Source organism: Tinamus guttatus, unplaced genomic scaffold (genome assembly GCF_059628265.1).
Source record: "Tinamus guttatus ecotype Peru unplaced genomic scaffold, ASM5962826v1 Tinamus_guttatus_pri_ptg000254l, whole genome shotgun sequence".
In the NCBI taxonomy this organism is placed as follows: Eukaryota; Metazoa; Chordata; class Aves; order Tinamiformes; family Tinamidae; genus Tinamus; species Tinamus guttatus.
The window spans coordinates 103,427-122,195 of NW_028288788.1; the positions used below are offsets into that span (position 1 = coordinate 103,427).

General features: G+C 68.1%; 3 protein-coding genes across 3 annotated transcripts; 2 read left to right on the forward strand and 1 right to left on the reverse strand.

Moving 5' to 3' along the window:
* Positions 1-144: 144 nt before the first annotated feature.
* On the reverse strand, positions 145-6,486 carry PCSK4 (proprotein convertase subtilisin/kexin type 4). Its single transcript, XM_088526808.1, has 15 exons — positions 6,325-6,486; positions 5,321-5,425; positions 4,988-5,083; positions 4,696-4,824; positions 4,018-4,094; positions 3,794-3,882; positions 2,890-3,062; positions 2,606-2,818; positions 2,339-2,439; positions 1,931-2,034; positions 1,648-1,765; positions 1,376-1,555; positions 970-1,094; positions 637-756; positions 145-500 (listed from the first exon to the last, which is right to left on the reverse strand). Exons 1-15 carry the CDS (start codon positions 6,484-6,486, stop codon positions 145-147), a joined length of 2,148 nt encoding a protein of 715 aa, XP_088382934.1.
* Positions 6,487-6,611: 125 nt separating this feature from the next.
* Positions 6,612-13,524, forward strand: REEP6 (receptor accessory protein 6). Its single transcript, XM_088526809.1, has 6 exons — positions 6,612-6,736; positions 9,502-9,595; positions 9,690-9,828; positions 11,491-11,659; positions 13,306-13,356; positions 13,478-13,524. Exons 1-6 carry the CDS (start codon positions 6,622-6,624, stop codon positions 13,522-13,524), a joined length of 615 nt encoding a protein of 204 aa, XP_088382935.1. The 5' UTR covers positions 6,612-6,621.
* Positions 13,525-16,307: 2,783 nt separating this feature from the next.
* On the forward strand, positions 16,308-17,592 carry GZMM (granzyme M). Its single transcript, XM_088526810.1, has 5 exons — positions 16,308-16,371; positions 16,490-16,637; positions 16,707-16,848; positions 17,021-17,275; positions 17,348-17,592. The coding sequence occupies exons 1-5, from the start codon at positions 16,308-16,310 to the stop codon at positions 17,540-17,542; spliced, it is 804 nt and encodes a 267-aa protein (XP_088382936.1). The 3' UTR covers positions 17,543-17,592.
* The last annotated feature ends 1,177 nt before the right edge of the window (positions 17,593-18,769 follow it).

Below are 18,769 nucleotides of genomic sequence, written 5' to 3' on the forward strand. Positions count from 1 at the left end.
GACAGCGGGCAGGGAGGAAAGTCACCGTCACCAGCCCTGCGCCACAGGGGCCTGGCATGGGGTGGGCTCAGCAGGTGATGCCACCCTCATTCCAGCAGGAATGGCAACAAACAGTTTATTGGGAGCATCCCGCGCCCCCGGAGCTCACGTGTGCGTCGGCCGCGGCCGCCCTGTCCCCGTCGGCCGCGCGCGGTGCGTGACGTAGAGCACGGCGATGAGCGCGGAGCCCGCGCGGAGCAGGCTCAGCAGGCCGGGCCGCGGCCGCGCCGCGCGGCCCCGCGCCGGCGCGCAGGAGTGCGCGCGCTCGTCCAGCGCGCAGGCGGGCGCGCAGGCCGTGCAGTTGTTGGCCGAGGCGCCCCGGCACGTGTAGCAGGACGGGTGGCAGCGGGCGCAGACGGCGCCGGCGCGCGGGGATGCGGCTCGGCGCGCGCGGCCGTAGTAGCGCGGGGGGCAGTAGGAGAGGCACAAGTGCCGGTAGGCGAAGAAGGAGCCGCCGCACTCTGCGGGGAGGCCGCGGGGTGAGCGGGCGCCTTCCCTCTGTCCCAGCTGCTGGTGACAGCACGGTGGCCTCCTGCCCTTCCGTGTCCCATGGGGACACCCTTCGTGTCCCTGCGGGTGACACGGGGCAGCGCTCACCCTCGCACGCTCCCTGCGGGTCCCGCTTCAGGCACTTGCTCACGGCGGGGGCCGCGGCGCGCCGGCCCCGCATGTCCTCGTCCGTGCCGTGGAGGTGCAGGACGACGGTGCTGAGGACGCCTGCGGGGCGGGAGACGGGCCCACGCGGAGGAGAGCGCGGGGCCCCTCGAACCGCGAGGGAAGGGGCCCCTGCCCATCCCCAAACCCGTCGGAAAAGGGGGATGGAGCCAGCCCCGAGCCCAGCAGGAGAAGGGCAAGAAGTTGCTGATCAGGAGAGGAAGAGGAAGGAAGGACCGGGAGCCCCGGGAAGGGGTCGCTGCCCTGGGCGCTCACCTGCGTTATCGGCATCGCCCTTGTTCTCTAGCAGGAGCGTCCAGGTGCCCTGGGGGTCCTCGTCCCAGAAGTGGGTGGACATGAAGGTCCAGTCCTTGTAGCCCTCCTGGCTGGTGTCGTAGGGGCTGGAGGGGAAGAGCAATGAGTGCCAGGCTGGGGGGAGCCGCGCGACCAGCCGGAGCTCCCCATGCAACGGGACCATGCCAGGACGCAGCACGGATTGCTGTGACCCCTTTCCCCCATGGGGCCAGGAGTGGCCGTTCTACTGTGGGATCGGGTCCCCTGGCGCCGGGACAGGCTCAGAAGACCCTCCCTGTCCCAGGCTAAGTCCCTGCGCTGCAACGTTCCCGCTGCAACGTTCCCACTGCAACACACGTCCCCGTGGCCACCTGCGGGGCCCCCTCACCGCACGGCCACCAGGGTGGACGTGGTCCCCATGGGGCTGCTGAGAGCGATCGCCAGGTCCCCTCTTCTGCTGTAGCTCAGAGACAGCTGGACCTGGACGTGCTCCAGCGAGCGGATGCCCTTGGTCCTCCCGGAGCAGGAGGAGGCGTTCACGGAGATGGAGAGCTTGGAGCCTATGTCCCTACGGGGCGCAAGGCAGAGGTTGGAGCTCCTCTCCGTGGACATCCTGCCCTCCAAACCATAGGGACACCGGGAGGGGGGTTCTCCCCGTACCGGGGGGTGTGAAGGGCCTTGACCGAACACTTGCGCTGGGGCCGAGTTCCCGTCCACTTCTTGGCCAGCTCCACCAGCAGCCCCGCGTCCAGCAGCCCATAGCCATAGTGGTGGCTCACTGAAAGGCAGGTGCCACCCGAGAGAAGGAACGTGAGACCTGGGACACGAGAGGACCGGGGTCCCCTGTCCCCGGCAAACAGCTTAGGGAGCCCCGTGTCCTCCCACGAATGTCGGAGGGGAGGCTGGAGCGCGATGCGGTGGCCACGGCCGAGCATCCACTCACCCTTGCGTCCCACCCCGTTCACAGCCCAGTCTTCTGCCTGCAGATGGGCCGGTTTGGAGGCCCTGACCACGAGGTGCTGCATGTCCCGCCAGGTCAGCGCTGGGCTGCAGGCAAGGAGGGCTCTGGGGCAGCGCGCTCTATCTGGGACTGGCTTTGGAGGCTGGAATTTGGCTCTTCTGACTCTTGATATTGGATAATTATCTGGGCGGGGGCATTGGGGACTGGCTTGGACCAAAACAACTTCCCTGGCTGCCAAAACGGGAGGAACGGGCACTGCCAAAGGACAAATCTCGTCCTGTCCCCTCTCCCGGGGGAGAACGGGCAGCCCCGAGCACACAGGAGAGCTCCGCTCCGTGTCCCAGCCGTGCACTGGGCTGCGGGATGGGGCGGCCACCAGACGGGACCTACTTGGCCTCCAGAGCCAGGGCGATCATTCCGGCAGCCAAGGGGGCCGATGCGGAGGTGCCCGAGTGCCGGTCGGTGCAGCGGTGGTGCAGGTCTGTGGTCACCTGCGGAGGACAGGGGGGTTCTTAGCGCAGCCACGGGCTGACAGCAGGACAGGATCCCATCGCCAAACGCTCCCTGGGGTCCTGTTTTCCAGCTCTTTTCGTGCTTTCAACGCAGATAACTCCTTCCATGCAGATACTGTATTAAGGGGAGCCAGGGGGGACTCACGATCTGCTTCTCGCTCACGGTGCCGCTGCTGTAGGTGGTGGTGAGCGTGGAGGAGCAGGCCTCGCTGTACCAGGGCACGTGGCCGCTGGCGGAGGCGCTGCCCACCGACAGCGTGTAGATGCTGTTGGTGTAGCCGTCGCAGTTGCAGTCGTCGCGGTGCAAGCCGCCGTTGCCCGAGGCCCACACGAAGAGCGAGCCGAGGCCGCCCCGGCCCTGGAAAGAGGGATGGGGAGCTGGGAATCCTCCCGTGCGGAGCGTGGGACGCGGGGACGCCGCTCGCTTACGGTGGTGACCCCCTTGTAGAAGGCCTCCCTGGAGAGCACCCCCGGCCCGTCCACGGTCTTCCCGTCGTCCTCGGGGCCCCAGCTGGCGCTGTAGATGTGGATGTGCTGCGGCTGGAAGCTCAGGGACTGCGCCTCCACGATGTCCGTGATGAACCCGTCCAGCATCCGCACGCCTGCGGGGCACGGAGGACAGCGGGGCCGCCGGGCAGTGACGCCTGGGACAGCCCCAGCCGGATCCCATGGGAGCCCCAGGCCGGGCGGCACGGCCCCGGCTCCGCTCCCCGGCTGCCGTGTCCGTCTTTGGCCTCATCCTGCAGGACCGCGAGCTCCTTGCGAATCCCGCTGCAGCTCCGCGAGTTATCCCAGTTTTTGAGCCATTTCAATCCGTTTTTCAATCCACACGGGGGGGGGACCCAGCCTGCGGTGCCACCTGCCCCAACCTTCCCCTGCAGAAGGGGCAGTAACTCCGGCACCCGCAGCCCTGCAGCCGCTGCTCCCTCTGCTCTACCTGCTCAGTACCCTCTAGTGTCCTGCAAGCCCGGAGCCGCCTCCAGCACAGGGGAAGAAGCTCTTGGTGCTTTTACACACGCAAAGCAAGATCTGAGACGCATTTTCATCGTGCTGCTACGAAGTTCGGGTTCAAGGGCCTGTTTTTTCAGAGCTCTGACTCCCTCAGGTCCCCTCGGTGCCCACAGAGCAGGGACAAGCGTGGCAGAAACCCTTCCCAACAAGGATATCGCGGTGCCAACGCGGCCGCACTGCTCACACAGAAGCCAAGTTGCCTTTGCAGCCTTCAGACGGGGATAACGCGGTGCAGCCGGACAGGAACCCAAAGCCGCGCGGTGCTCCGGGCCTTGGAGCACATCCCTAACTCCCACCCCGGCAAAGAGGGGTAATTGCTCACCTCCAACTTTAGCGTTGTATGCAACGCCTGCTCCGCAGATCCGGTTGTTGGCTACAGCCGCCACTTCCCCAGCACAACGTGTGCCGTGCCTGGGGGGTAGCGTTAGATTGCGATCGAGCCGCAGCGAGGAGCGAAAGAGCCCGGAACAGCCTCAGCCCAGAGAGATAAGAAATACCCAGCCCCGGGCGCGGAGGTTGGTCTGCACATGGAGCCAACGAGCTCACCGGTTCTCGTTCCACGCGGTGTATCGGGGCTGGGGATCGGGGTCGTTGCTGTTGAAGTCGTAGCTTGCGAGCGGATCCTGTTGCAGAAAGCGGCACGAGCCTGAGGAGCCGCATTGGGGAGCAGCTCGGTGCAGCCTCCCTGGCGCTCGGCCCAGCCTCCGCGGCCCGTTGCCTCCCAGCGAGGCCGGCGGCTGCTCGGAAATGTTTTGAGGCGGATTTCATTGCATTGGTGCGACTGCACGTCATGGTGCTGGTTCGTAGCACCTGGGCTCACATTCAAGGAGAAAACACGGCCCGATATGCCAGGGGCTATGAGTGAGTTAACCCAGTTCCTGCAGCGGCGGTAGCAAAGGGGAATTAAAACACTAAAACCGTGTTATTATAAGCAACTGATTAAGACTCCCCAGTTCTCTTTGCTTTCTGAGCACGCGAGGGCTCACAAGGTTTAACTGCTTTGCTTGGTCTAATTACATCTATTTGGGGGGCTTGAGCGTTGCCTTTACAGACCACGTGGAGTTCTAACGCCTCCTCCTTGTCACAGTGAGGATCCCTTGTGACAAAACTAAGCCTTTTGTTCCAGCCGTGGAGAGGCCGAATGCCCAGGGCAAGGTGCCACCCAGGACAAGGTGCCACCTGCCACCTTGGTTACTGAGCCCCGAAGGCAGTAATTGGAGTTACGTAGTTAGCAGCCAGGTCTGGGTGGTCCTTCTCCAGGCCGTCGTCCAGGACGGAGAGCACGATCCCCGAGCCCGTGTAGCCCTTGCCCCAAGCGGCGAGGATGTTCAGGTCCGGCCTCACACCGTTGTTCTGGAAAAGAGATGAACAAAGAGCCTGTGCGGACGTCCCTGGCGTGTCCTTCCCGGTGTCACCGCCGCGTCAGCGCGGCCGGCATTAGCCCTGCTTACGGGCTGGGGGCCGATCCGCTTGGGGACAGCGGGATTAGGAGGGGAAGGCGAGGGCAGGAGCTCACCATGTACCACTGCTTGTGGAACCAGGGGTCCGTGGGCACCGCGGCCACGCTCCTCTTCACGCGCTTCTTCAGGGTCTGCTGCTCGAACCAGTGCACCTGGGCAGTGCGCGGGCGTCAGGGGGCTCCTCCGGCCCCTTGGCCGTGCCTGGATCACCCGGCACCTCCGGGTGCATCTTGCACCTTCCCACCCGGGGGTTTAACCTCAAAAGGAGCAGAAGGTGCCCGCACTGCCCCTCGTCGCCGCTGTGGGGCCCGAGCCGGGCTGCACTGATGCCCTTGCGGCCTCTCCACCCCACGACCCCGTCTGCAGCCCCGGCGCTCGCCCCCCGTTACCTGCGGCTCCTTCTTCAGGCGCATGTTCCAGCCGCCGTGCGTGCGCAGGGAGCGCTGCGCCGTGCCGCGGTGCCTGAAGTGGTAATAGGGCTCCCCCTCTATCACCTGCAGGCACAAGGGACCGCGCGGGGGGCCGCTTCGTAACCAGCAGCAGGAGCTGGGCCGCGCTGCCGGCCCGACGCGGCTTGTGGAGATCAAAAGGAGACATTTAATGGCTGAGGCGCTCTGGGATGAGCTCCCGGCACCCTATTGCTCCGGTTTCCTCCTCAATTTCCATTTGCATTCGCGCCTGCTTGCTAAGGCATCAGCTCTTGCACCCGCAGGGAGGGGTCTCTGCTTTAGTGTGGACCCTGCTAAAAGGCTCCTCTGCTTTAATATGGACCCTGCTAAAAGGCTCCCTGGCCCCACACGGAGCGGCAGGGCTGGATTTGGGGGGATTGGCCTGAAACGGCAGATGGGAACCAGAGGGGAGGCTAGGACCAGATGGGGGGGCTGGCCCCAAAGAGGGGACCCGTTCCCAGATTTGGGTCCCAGAGGGAGGACCAGGTCCCAGCGCAGGGGATGAATCCAATGAAGGGAGAGAGGGGATTGTCCAAGACACCCTGATGGGGTGATGAGCCCTGGGTAAGGGGGGGACAGGCCCCAGATGGGAGAGGGGAAACAGACACAGATTGGGGAGACAGACCCTGAAAGGGGGAGAGGGGACAGGTCCCAGATAGGGGTTTAGGACCCAGATCAGTGGACAGATCCCCAGTAAGGGCTCAGGTCCCAGATGGGGGGTTAGGTCTCAGAGCAGAGGACAGGTCCCAGATAGGGGACACATCCAGGGAAGGGTCAGGCCTCAAAGAGGGGCACACATCCCACATCAGGGGACAGCTCCCAGCTGCAGGACACGTCCCGAACGGGGGGGACAGGCCCCAGCTGCGAGACACGTCCCGGACACGGGCGCATCCCGGGGGTCCCTCTAGCGGCACCCCCGGCCGTGCCGGTCCCGCCGCCCTCACCGGGCCCAGACAGAGCAGCCCGCGGCGGCGGGCGAGGCGGGCGGCCCCGCGCGGCCCCGCGCGCACCGCCCAGCTGCTCAGGAAGACGCGGGGCGACGGCGACAGCGACGGCGACAGCGACAGCGACAGCGCGAGCGCCAGCAGCGCCGCCGCCGCCGCCATCCCCGCCGCGTTGCCGCGGTGACGGACGCGCCGAGGGGGCGGGGCCCGCGCTGGCCCCGCCCCGCATTGGCCCGGGGAGCGGCGGGGGACCGGGACCGGGACCGGGAGCGGAGCGGGTCGGAGCCGGCCGCGGCCATGGGCTCGTTGCCGCAGCGCCTGCAGCGCGTCCTGGAGCGGCCCGGGCCGCTCGCCGACCTGCTGGGCCGCCTCGAGGCGCGCACGGGCGTGCGGCGGCTCTACCTGGCCTCAGGTGCGCCCCCCTGCAGGGAGACCTGCCCCAGGGAGAGACCCTGCCCCACAGAGAGACCCTGCCCTAGAGAGAGACCCTGCCCCAGAGGGAGACCCTGCCCTAGAGAGACCCTGCCCTAGAGAGACCCTGCCCTAGGGAGACCCTGCCCCACAGAGACCCTGCCCTAGGGAGAGACCCTGCCCTAGAGAGAGACCCTGCCCCAGAGGGAGACCCTGCCCTAGGGAGACCCTGCCCCACAGAGAGACCCTGCCCCAGAGGGAGACCCTGCCCTAGGGAGACCCTGCCCCACAGAGAGACCCTGCCCTAGGGAGAGACCCTGCCCCACAGAGAGACCCTGCCCCAGAGAGACCCTGCCCCAGAGAGAGACCCTGCCCTAGAGAGAGACCCTGCCCCACAGAGAGACCCTGCCCCACAGAGACCCTGCCCTAGAGAGAGACCCTGCCCTAGAGAGACCCTGCCCTAGAGAGAGACCCTGCCCCACAGAGAGACCCTGCCCTAGAGAGAGACCCTGCCCCAGAGAGAGACCCTGCCCCAGAGAGACCCTGCCCTAGAGAGAGGGCTGCCCCCTGCGGAGACCCTGCCCTAGGGAGAGACCCTGCCCCAGAGAGATACCCTGCCCTATGGGGGCTCCTCGTCCCATAGAGGGACCCTGCCCTATAGAGAAACTCTCCCCTATATAGAGACCCTGCCCCATAGGGACTCCCTGCCCTATAGAAAGACCCTCCTCTATATAGAGACCCGGCCCCTGGGGACTCCCTGCCCTATAGAAAGACCCTGTCCTATAGAAAAACCCTGCCCCATAGGAGCTCCCTGCCCTATACATAGACCCTCCCCCATAGAAGCTCCCTGCCTCATAGAGAGCCTCCGCCCCACACGGACCCCTCTGCCCTACAGGGACACCCCTGCCCCATAGAGAGACCCTGCCCTATAGAGAATCGACTGCCCCATAAGGCCTCCCTGCCTCATAGAGAGCCCGTGCCCCATAGAGAGCCCCCACCCTATACTGACTCCCTGTCCCATAGAGAGGCCCTGCCCCATGGGGTCTCCCTGCCCTGGAGGGGTTCCCTCTGCCCCATAGCGACCCTACTGCCCCATGGGGTCTCCTCTGGGCTCTGCCCTGGAGCTGGGGGACCCCGGGGTGGGTGGTCGTGTTGGGGGGCTCCCGCCCACGGCCCTGGCGCTTCCCGGCCGCGCGGTGGCTTTCCCGGTGGGATTGCGTGGGAAACCTCGGCTCGAGGGGGCTGTGGTGACTGTGGCGGCTCCGAGGAGCGCGCCCGGGCAGAGGTCGTCTCGTCAGGCGGATCCTGTTTGCTCATTAACGAGAAACCTGCCCTTATCTCCCCGCGCGTCGCCTCCGGGCAGCCCGCGAACCCTCCGCGTGCACCTTCCCGGCTCTGCCCCCGCTCTCCGCCTGCCGCCCGGCTCATTTTTCCGCTCTGTTTGGATACACGTGTGTGAACGGGCACGTGCGGCCCAGCCGGTTGTGCTTGGGAGCGATGCCGGGCGCTCAGGTGTCTTCCCGGGAGCACATCCCGGCGCTCCGGTTGCGCTCGGATATATCTGCGGGTAGGGAAAGTGCGGGGGCTCCGTGGAGCTGGTGCCTGTGGTTGTGCCGGCCGGGAAGGACCCTCCGGCAGCCCCTAAATCCCATCCTCAGCATCCAGGACCTGTTGGAGCCGGCCCACTGGCCTCCTTCAAGGGAGGCCACCGCTCCGTGGGAACCATAGGGAAATGTTGTTGCTCCTGCTTTTCCCCTTGGAAAGACCCCGAGCCACCGCGGTGCCTGGTAGTGAGGACCAGGGAAAGGGAACGTTGCCGTGCACAGATCCGGGATAATCCGACCTTGCGGGCAGGCAAGGGCTTCCTCTAATGCCGGTCACAGGGGGGGCTAAGCCCCGGCTTTGCTGCGCCCTGCGGAATAAGAGGCTCTCGCGCACGGAGCGGTGTCGGGAACGGAGCGTGTGGGAGCTGGGATGCGATTGTGAACGTCCTTCCCGTGGCCGTGTCTGGGTCGGGTCTTGGCCGGTGCCTGCGCAGCCGGGATGCAGGGATGCAGGAGCCCCGGTGCTCAGAGCAGGGCCCGGTTTTCCCGTGAAGGCTCCTTCCCACGGGCAGTTTTGGCAGCTTGGGCCCTGCAAACTCCCTCCCACAGGCCGGAGACTCCGGGAGGCTCCCGAGAACCAAAGCCTCAGCTTCCATCTAACTTAATGACTTGTTTTACTCTGAGGAGAACGGGCTCGGATTGCCCTTCCCGGAGGGCTGCGGGAGGCAGGACCTGTCCCGGCCGGTCCCCCGGGCTGTCCCTTTCCCCCAGTGTGGTGGCTCCCTGGCTTGTCCCCATGCAGTGTCCGGGTTTGGAGGTGCCGGGCAGCTCGGAGCTTGGCGAAGCCGGGGCCGGAGCAGCGTCCGGAGCTGGAGCTGCCCCATGGAGCCCTTGGTCCCCGTGCCGCGGGCCGGAGCGTTCACATCCCCGCTCTCCGCGCGCCTCCAGGCCGGTCTGTGTCACAAGCTCGGAGTTTTCTACGGGAACATCCCTGCCGGCTCAAGGGGGGACAAACGGTGGCAGAACCAAGTGCTGGGGCGTCTCTGATGCCAACCGGGCTTGGCCGAGTCCGTGGATGCACACGGATATTCCCTCGGGAGCAGGGACCAGGCCAGGCTGCCCGGGGCATCCGTGCGGCCGCTCCGGGTGCACGTGGAGCCTGACGTGCGCAGGGACCGCGGGTGCCCGTGCCCAAATCCGCTCTCCCGTCTCCCCCGTCCAGGCTCCGTCGCCTTCCTGGGGCTGTACCTGGCGTTCGGCTACGGCGCCGCGCTGCTCTGCAACCTCATCGGCTTCGTGTACCCCGCGTACGTCTCGTAAGTGCCCGCGCCGCCCCCCGCGAAAGGCCGTGCCGGGACACCGGGACACCGGGACGCACGGAGCCGGAGCGGGGCCCTCGTGTCCCCGCAGCATCAAGGCCATCGAGAGCTCGAGCAAGGAGGACGACACCACGTGGCTCACGTACTGGGTGGTCTACGGCGTCTTCAGCGTCGCCGAGTTCTTCTCCGACACCTTCCTCTACTGGTTCCCCTTCTACTACGCGGGGAAGGTGACGCTGCGGCCGGGCCGGCGGGACGTGTCCCCACGGGCGGTGACACTGCGGGGGGGCCGTGGCTGTCCCTGGTCACACGGGAGGCAGTTGGTGGGATTGGGGGGGACATGTCCATCCCTGGTGACGCAGGGGGCTCTGTGCCTGTCCCCAGTGACACGGGGGCTCTGTCTGTGCCTGGTGACACGTGGGGGGCCATGCCCGTCCCTGGTGACATGGGGGGAGTTGGTGTGACACAGGGGGCCGTGCCTGTCCCCAGTGACATGGGGGATGGTTGGAGTGATGCAGGGGGGTCCATGTCCTTCCCTGGTGACATGGGGTGGCTGTGCTGGTCCCCCGTGACCCCCATGTGGGGTCCATGCCCATCCCCGGTGACGTGGGGTGGCCATGGTGACTTGGGGGGCAGTTGGGGTGAAATGAGGGCTGTGCTTGTCCCCAGTGACACAGGAGGGGGGGACCGTCCCCAGTGACACAGAGTGGCCGTGCCTGTCCCTGGTGCCACAGGGGGTGGTCAGTGACACACAGGGGTGGCCATGCTCATCCCTGGTGATGTGTGTGGGGGGTCCGTGCTCATCCCCATGACATGGGGTGGCTGTGCCCGTCCCTGGTGACACGTGGGACCCCATGTCCGTCCCCAGTGATGCAGGAAGGGTCTGCACCAGTCCCCGGTACCACAGGGGGTGGTTGGTGACACATGGGGGTGGTCGTGCCCATCCCCAGCGACACAGTGTGGGGACTGTGCCCGTCCCCAGTGACATACGGGAGGGAGCACGCCCGTGTCCCACGGGGCAGCCGTGCCCATCCCCAGGGACATATGGGGACACCCCTGGCGCAGCAGGTGCTGGCAGGTGTCCCATGGGGTGGCCGTGCCCGTCCCTAGGGACACCCGGGAGCACCCCCATGTCCCATGGGGTGGCCCTGCCTGTCCCCAGGGACATACAGGAGCACCCCCATGTCCCATGGGGTTGCCGTGCCCATCCCCAGGGACACCCGGGATCACCCCTGTCACAGCGGGCGCTGGCGGGTGTCCCATGGGGTGGCCGTGCCCGTCCCCAGGGACATTTGGGAGCACCCCTGTGCCCCATGGGGTGGCCCTGCCTGTCCCCAGGGACATACTGGAGCACCCCCGTCTCCCATGGGGTGGCCGTGCCTGTCCCCAGGGACATTTGGGAGCACCCCTGTGCCCCATGGGGTGGCCCTGCCTGTCCCCAGGGACATACTGGAGCACCCCCGTGTCCCATGGGGCGGCCGTGCCCGTCCCCAGGGACATTTGGGAGCACCCCCCGTGTCCCATGGGGCGGCCGTGCCCGTCCCCAGGGACATTTGGGAGCACCCCCCGTCTCCCATGGGGTGGCCATGCCCGTCCCCAGGGACATACTGGAGCACCCCTGTGTCCCATGGGGTGGCCCTGCCTGTCCCCAGGGACACCCGGGATCACCCCCGTCACAGCGGGGGCTGGCGGGTGTCCCATGGGGTGGCCGTGCCCGTCCCCAGGGACATTTGGGAGCACCCCTGTGTCCCATGGGGTGGCCCTGCCTGTCCCCAGGGACATACTGGAGCACCCCCGTGTCCCATGGGGCGGCCGTGCCCATCCCCAGGGACACCCGGGCGCACCCCCGTGTCCCGCGGGGTGGCCGCGCGGTGACGCGGCCGTGCCCGCAGTGCGTGTTCCTGCTGTGGTGCATGGCGCCCGGGCGCTGCAGCGGCGCCCAGCTGCTCTACCAGCGCCTCATCCGGCCCTGCTTCCTCAAGCACCACCGCGCGCTGGACGCCGCGCTCGGCGCCCTGGGCACCCGCGCGCTCGACGCCGCCACCATCGTCACCCGCGAAGGTAGCGCGGCCCCCGTGTGTGTCCCCATCACGGGGCCGTGTTCCTGCCCCGTGTTCCCATGTCACCATGTCCATGGCCCCCGTGTCTCCGTGTCCCCATCGCGTGTCTCCATCACGTCTCCGTCATGTGTCGCTCTGTGTCCCCGTGTCCATGTCCCCCACCCCATGTCTCTCTATCCTCACATCCCCATCCCGTGTCTCGTGTCCCTGTCACGTGTCACCATGTCGCTGAGCTCTTTCCCCATCACGTCTCCGTGTCCCTATCCCGTGTCACCATCACGTGTCCCGTGTCTCTTATGTCCCTCTGTGTCACCGTGTCCATGACCCTGTCCCATCTGGTGTCCCTGTCCTGCATCTCCACATCCCCGTGTCCCACATCCCTGTGCCTGTATCCCCATAGTGTGTCTGTGTCACCATTCCGTGTCCCAGTCCCATGTTCCCATATCTGTATCCCCATATCCATGTCCCTGTCCGAGTCCCATGTCCCCGTGCCTGTATCCTCATAGCGTGTCCATGTCCCCATCCCATGTCCCAGTCCTGCATTCCCGTGCCTGTATTGCCATAGCGTGTCCATGTCCTGTGTCCCTGTCCCGTGTCCCATGTCCCAGTCCTGTGTTCCCGTCCCGTGTCCCCATCCCATGTCCTCATATGTGTATCCCCATAGCGTGTCCATGTCCCTGTCCCAGTCCCATGTCCCCATCCCATGTCCCACATCCCTGTGCCTGTATCCCCATAGCGTGTCCATGTCCCCGTCCTGTGTCCCTGTCCCGTGTCCCATGTCTGGTGTCCCATGTCCCAGTCCTGTGTTCCTGTCCCGTGTCCCCGTCTCATGTCCTCATATCTGTATCCCCATAGCGTATCCATGTCCCTGTCCCAGTCCCGTGTCCCCATCCCGTGTCCCACATCCCTGTGCCTGTATCCCCATGGCGTGTCCATGTCCCAGTCCCGTGTCTTAGTTCCATGTCCCGTGTCCCTGTGCCTGTATCCCTATAGCGTGTCTATGTCCCAGTCCTGTGTCCCTGTCCCGTGTCCCCATCCCATGTCCCGTGTCCCATGTCCCCATCCCACGTCCTTGTGCCTGTATCCCCATGGTGTGTCCATGTCCTGCGTCCCAGTCCTGTGTCCCTGTCCCATGTCCCATGTCCCTGTGCCTGTATCCCCATAGCGAGTCCATGTCCCAGTCCCGTGTCCCGTGTCCCAGTCCCGTGTCCCGTGTCCCTGTATCCCAATGGCGAGTCCATGTCCCAGTCCCATGTCCCGTGTCCCCGTCCCATGTCCCTGTATCCCAATGGCAAGTCCTGTGTCCCAGTCCCGTGTCCCAGGTCCCTGTCCCGTGTCCCCATCCCATGTCCCGTGTCCCATGTCCCCATCCCACGTCCTTGTGCCTGTATCCCCATGGTGTGTCCATGTCCTGCGTCCCAGTCCCGTGTCCCCATCCCATGTCCCGTGTCCCTGTGCCTGTATCCCCATAGCGAGTCCATGTCCCAGTCCCGTGTCCCGTGTCCCCGTCCCGTGTCCCATGTCCCTGTATCCCAATGGCGAGTCCAGGTCCCAGTCCCGTGTCCCAGGTCCCAGTCCCGTGTCCCCGTCCCGTGTCCCCGCCCCGCGGCGCCCCGCCGTGCCCGTGACGGTCGCTGTCTCCCGCAGTGCTGCGCTCCCTGGCCCGCAGCCGCGCCCGCCTGGCGGCGCCGCCCGCACGTAAGAGCCGGGGGCCGCCCCGCCCGCCCCGCCCCGCCCGCAGCGCTAGAGCCCGAGCCGCGGCCGCGGCGCCGCCGGGGGGCGGGGCGAGTCGTGACTCCGCCCCCTTCTCCCCCCGCAGCCGCCGCCGAGCGGGACCCGGCACCGGAGCCGCCGCGGGACGAGTGAGGCGCTTCCGCTTCCGCCCCCGCCCCGCTTCCGGGCACGGGGGCGGGGGGCACGACGTAATAAACCCCCCCCGGAGCCGCCGCTGCCGTGTGATCCCTGCGGGGGGGGGGTCGTCATGGCAACGCGAGGAGGGGCGGGGCTTGTCATGGCAACACGAGGGGCGGGGCCTGTCATGGCAACGCGAGGAGGGGGCGGGGCCTGTCATGGAAACGCGAGGAAGGGGGCGGGGCCTGTCATGGAAACGCGATGAAGGGGGCGGGGCCTGTCGTGGTAACGCGAGGGGGCGGGGCCTATCACGGCAACGCGAGGAGGGGCGGGGCCTGGCGGGCGGTGACGTGACGTGGCCCCGTGAGGGCGCGAGGCGAGGCGGAAGTGGGCGTGGCCCTGGGCGCTACGGCGGCCGCGAGGGGAGCGGCGGCGGGTGAGGTGCGCGGCTGCCGGCGGCGGGGGGCGGTCATGGACGTCACGTGTCTGCGGGGCGGGGGAAGGCAATGGGTGGGGGTCGGTCTGGGTAGGCCGGACGGGGGGGTCCGTCCGTCCGTCTGAGGGGCAGAGGGGGGGTTGTCTGTCCTCGAGGGCCGGGAGGTCGGTCCGTCCGCCCGGGGGGGCCTCCCTGCGCCGAGGGTGGCAGGTCCGTCTGTACTTGGGGGGGTTGGTCGGTCTGTCCGTCTAGGGGGGCACGCGGGGGTCCCAAGGGCGCTCGGGGGGGTCCGTCCCTCTCTTTGGTGGGGGGCGGGTCCCCCGTGGCTCGGGGGGGTCCCCGGGGGCGGCAGGACGCTCCGTCCACCCGTCCGCGTGTCCGCGGGCGCCGCAGGGGGAGCCGGTCCCGCCATGAGCGCCAAGGCCAAGCGGGTGCTGCCCACGCGGCCGCGGCCGCCGGGCCCCGAGCAGCTGCTGGAGGACGTGAGCGGCGCCCGCGCCCGCGACCCCGTCCTGGCGCCGCCCGCGGAGCCGCCCGCAGGTGAGATGGCACCGGGGGGTCCCCATGGGGACACGCACGGGGCACCCCTGAGCCGCCGCCTCCCGCCGCAGGCGCCGCCGAGGGCGTCGAGAGCCTCTTCGGGCAGAGCCGCCGCTACGTGGAGCTCAACCAGCGGCTGCAGGAGAGCGGCGGGCGGCTGCGCGCGGGCTGCGAGGCGCTGCGGCGCGCGGGCCGTGACCTGGAGCGCAGCGTGGAGCGCATGCGGCAGAGCGCGCGCTGACGGCCCCGCCGGCATCGGCTCCGGCGCCCGCAGCCTCCCGGGGAGCCGCCGGAGCGGCGGCGCCATTGGTACTCCGTGCACCGGAGCCGTTGCCGCTGCCCTCGCCGTTGTCCCCCGCTCCGTGACGCGTGCGCGAGCCGGCGCCGCCGCTTCGCCTACGGCTTCTCCGTCTGGCGCTGCCCCCAGGACAGCGGCGTCGCCTCGGACATCGCGAAGCTCTTGGAGAAGGAGGGATTCCGGGGCTACGCGGAGCACCAGGACCGAGCGGCCGGGGCGCCCCTCGTGCTGACGGCCGCGCGGGTCATTCAGAGCAGCCGCGTGGCCGTCGTCGTCCTGTCCGGCTTGTCCCGTGGTGCCAGCGGGTCTCTGAGCGGACCCTGCACCGCAGCCTTCAGGAATCCGGCACCAAGGTCGTCCCGGTGCACATGGAGAAGGACAAAATGCCCCTGGTTCTGCAGCACCTCAGTGAGCTGGACTGTGGAAACGAGTTCTTCTGCAAGAAGCTCCTGGATACCCTGAGAAAACCCTAATTGGGGTGGGGGGTTGTCCTGGCCGTCCCCATAACGCGGGTGTGAGCGGGGCTGTGTCATCTGCTAATAAAAATGGTGGTGGAAAACACGTCGCTGCCGGTTGCTTTTGCCACGGGCACCACAAGGGCTGGGGCTGCGTCTCACGAACCCAACAGTGACGGAGTGACAGTGGAGCTGCTGGAGAGAGGCCAGCGCAGGGCTACGAGGATGATCAGGGGCCTGGAACATCTGCCCTATGAGGAGAGGCTGAGGGAGCTGGGCCTGTTCAGCTGGAGAAGAGAAGGCTGAGAGGGGACCTGAGCAGTGTCTAGAAGTACCTCAAGGGAGGCAGTGAGGAGGATGGTGCCGGCCTCTTTTCAGTGGTGGCCACGGACAGAACTAGAGGAAATGGCCACAAACTGAAACACCAAAAGTTCCACAGGAACTTAAGGAAAAATTTCTTCCCAGTGAGGGTGCCAGAGCACTGGAACAGGCTGCCCAGAGAGGTTGTGGAGTCTCCTTCTCTGGAGATCTTCAAACCCGCTTGGACGCAGCCCTGTGCCACGTGCTCTAGGTGACCCTGCGTGTGCAGGGGGTTGGACTAGGTGACCTCGAGAGGTCCCTTCCAACCCTCAGCATTCTGTGATGATTCTATGACGGGACGATGTGACCTGCATCCCCCTCCATGTGCCCTTGCTGTGGAGCTGGGCAGGGAGGATCCCAGGCCGCTCTCTGCCCCCAGCTCATGCACGGAGGTCACTTGGGGGGTTATTTTGCACAGCAAAACCCCGGGCACTGCCCTGTGTCATGATCCGGCTGTCCCCCAATGCGCGTCCTGCCGCCGCCAGAAGGGATCTGCATGGGGTGACCAGAGGGGACGGGGATGGGGCTGGCGGGCTGGGAACGATGTCCTGGCGGGCCCAGAAGCGGCGCTGGGAGCCGTTGTGCCCCACGGGGGGTTGTTTTCGCGGTGCCGCAGACGCTTCCTGCCGCGGCGCCTGCCCTCGGCTTTCACACGCGGTCGGGGCGCCGAGCACCGTGCGAGCTGCCTGCGAGCAGGAGCGGGGCCGCCATGGGGGCCGAGAGGAGCCTGGTGCTGCTGCTGGCGCTGCTGCTCCCCGCCGCGGGCCACGCGGGTGAGCGGGGCAGCCCCGGGGATCCTCGCGGGGCTCTGGCTGCTCCACGCGCAGCGGGGTCCCCCCGGCTCCCGTCCCCGTGCGGCGGCACCCCCGGACGCCGCGTTTCTCCCCGCAGCGCGGGGCTCTGTCATCGGCGGCGAGGAGGCCGAGCCGCACTCGCGGCCCTACCTGGTGTCCGTGCAGCGCCGGCGGCTCCACGCGTGCGGCGGCGCCCTCGTTCACCCGCGCTGGGTGCTCACGGCCGCGCACTGCGTCCCCGCGGGGTGAGCGCGGCCGGGCCACGCGGCGCGGGGCGCCCGGGGCCGCTCGGGCGCTCACGGCGGCTCCCGCAGCGGCCACGAGTGGAAGGTGGTCGTGGGGCTGCACAGCCTGGACGAGAAGCAGCCCCCGGCGCAGACGTTCGGCATCCGCGCGCTCTGCCCGCACCCCGGCTACCGCCGCGACACCCTGGAGAACGACCTGCTGCTGCTGCAGGTAGGGGTGGCGCGGGGAGGCCTCGCAAGGGCGCGAGGATGCGGCGCGGAGGAGGCGCCGGAGCCGCGGGCAGAGCAGCGAGCGAGCGAGCGCCGCGGCGGGCGGGCGGGCGCCGCTTCCTTTTCTCACCCGCTCGTCCTCGCCGCGACGCTCGCGGCGCCGCCGCCCGCAGCTCGAGCGGAAGGTGCCGCTGGGCCGGACGCGGCGGCTCGTGGGGCTGCGGCGGCGCGAGCCGGCGGCCGGCGACTCGTGCAGCGTGGCCGGCTGGGGCGCGGGCCGCGCCGGGCGCCTCTCGCGCCGGCTGCAGCAGCTGCAGGTCGACGTCGTGGACAGCCGCATGTGCAACAACAGCCGCTTCTGGAACGGCGGCATCGCCCCCACCATGATCTGCTTTGAGGGCTACCGAAAGGGCTCGGCGCCCACCAAGGTGAGGCCGATCCTGCGGGATCCCCCTGCCGGGGCGGGAATCCCGGCGGGATCCGAAGGCTCCTGTGCGCAGGGCGACTCCGGGGGCCCCTTGGTGTGCGGGAGGAAGGCGGCCGTGGCCGGTGTCATTTCCTTCACCGGCCCCAACGCCACGGACCCCTTCAAGCCGCCGGTGGCCACGTCGGTGGTGAAGAACCGCAAGTGGATCCAGAAGACCCTGCGCTCCGGCTGCCCCGGACGCACAGACCAGCCCGTCCTATTTACATAGGTTCGTCTTTAATTTTTAATACTGTCCAGAGTCCCGGTAAAATAACATCCTTAGTACATACATACAGCGCTGGGGACAGGGGGGCACCGGGAGCAGGGAAGGGGCCGCCAGCCCCAGCGCTGCTCCACGGAGGGGACCCGGAGCCGGTGCTGGGAACCGGGGGAGCCGGTTGGACACGGGGGCTGCAGCCGGGTACACGGAGGGGGCAGCGGCTCCCCGGGGTCCTTGGGGTCCCCGTCCCCCCGGGCTGCACGTCCCAACCTGGTCCCACTCACGGCCGGGGGTTTCGGTGGCCCCAGGTCATGCTGGGACCGGGAGGGGACCCGGCTGCCACCTCTGAGCCCCCGTGGGAGCAGGGGGTGCCCATGTCCCCCGGGACCTCCCGCCTGCGGCCACTGCCCCGGTGTCCCCTAGCGCCACCTCCCAGGACGTCCCTGTGCCCCTGGCAGCCCCCGTGGGTGTCCCCAGCTGCCCTATCCGAGGAAACGCTGGTGGCTGCAGGAGCTGGAGCCGGGATGGGGGGGACGAGGGAACACCGGGATCGGGGGAGGCCGTGGCACGGGATGGGGTGGGGGGTGCTGCTTCCCGAGCCCGGGGGGGCCGTGCGGGCGTAGTCCAGTCCTGGATGGACCCGTGTCCGTGGGGCGGCACCAGGGCGGTGCGGCCGGGGTGGGTGCCCAGACCCTTTCCCTGGAGCTGGGTGCCCTGGCCCGGAGCAGCACCCGGAGCAGCACCCGGATCAGCACCCGGATCCCTCCGCACCCTGCAGCTCCCCGGCCTGGCGGCTGCCCCCTCGCAGCGACGCGGGTGCCTCTGCGCTCGACAGCACCCGGACCCTCCCCAGGGCTCTTCCCGCTGCAATCCCGAGCTACGATCCCGAGCTACGATCCCGAGCCGGGGGATGGACCCCGCTCCTTTGCCTTTTGTTAATAAAGTAGCTGCTTAGTGCCGGAGCGGGTGGTGGTGCCGGTGCGTGAGCGGAAGCGCGTGCAGCGGCGCCGCGGTTTTCTGGGAGCCCTCCCCGGTGCCGGCGTTGCCGCATCCCGCAAAGGGCTGTGGAGCTCCCGGGAAAGCCTCCTGCTGCCTCCAGTGCCAGGGAAGTGTCTCCAAAGGCGGGATGGGGAGCGGGTCCTCCGGCCACCCAGCGTCCCCTTCCCCATCCAAACTGTCCCGGCGGGGTCCGCGGCGGAGGGGCGGCTGCTGCTGCTGCTCCGGGGTCTCTTCCCG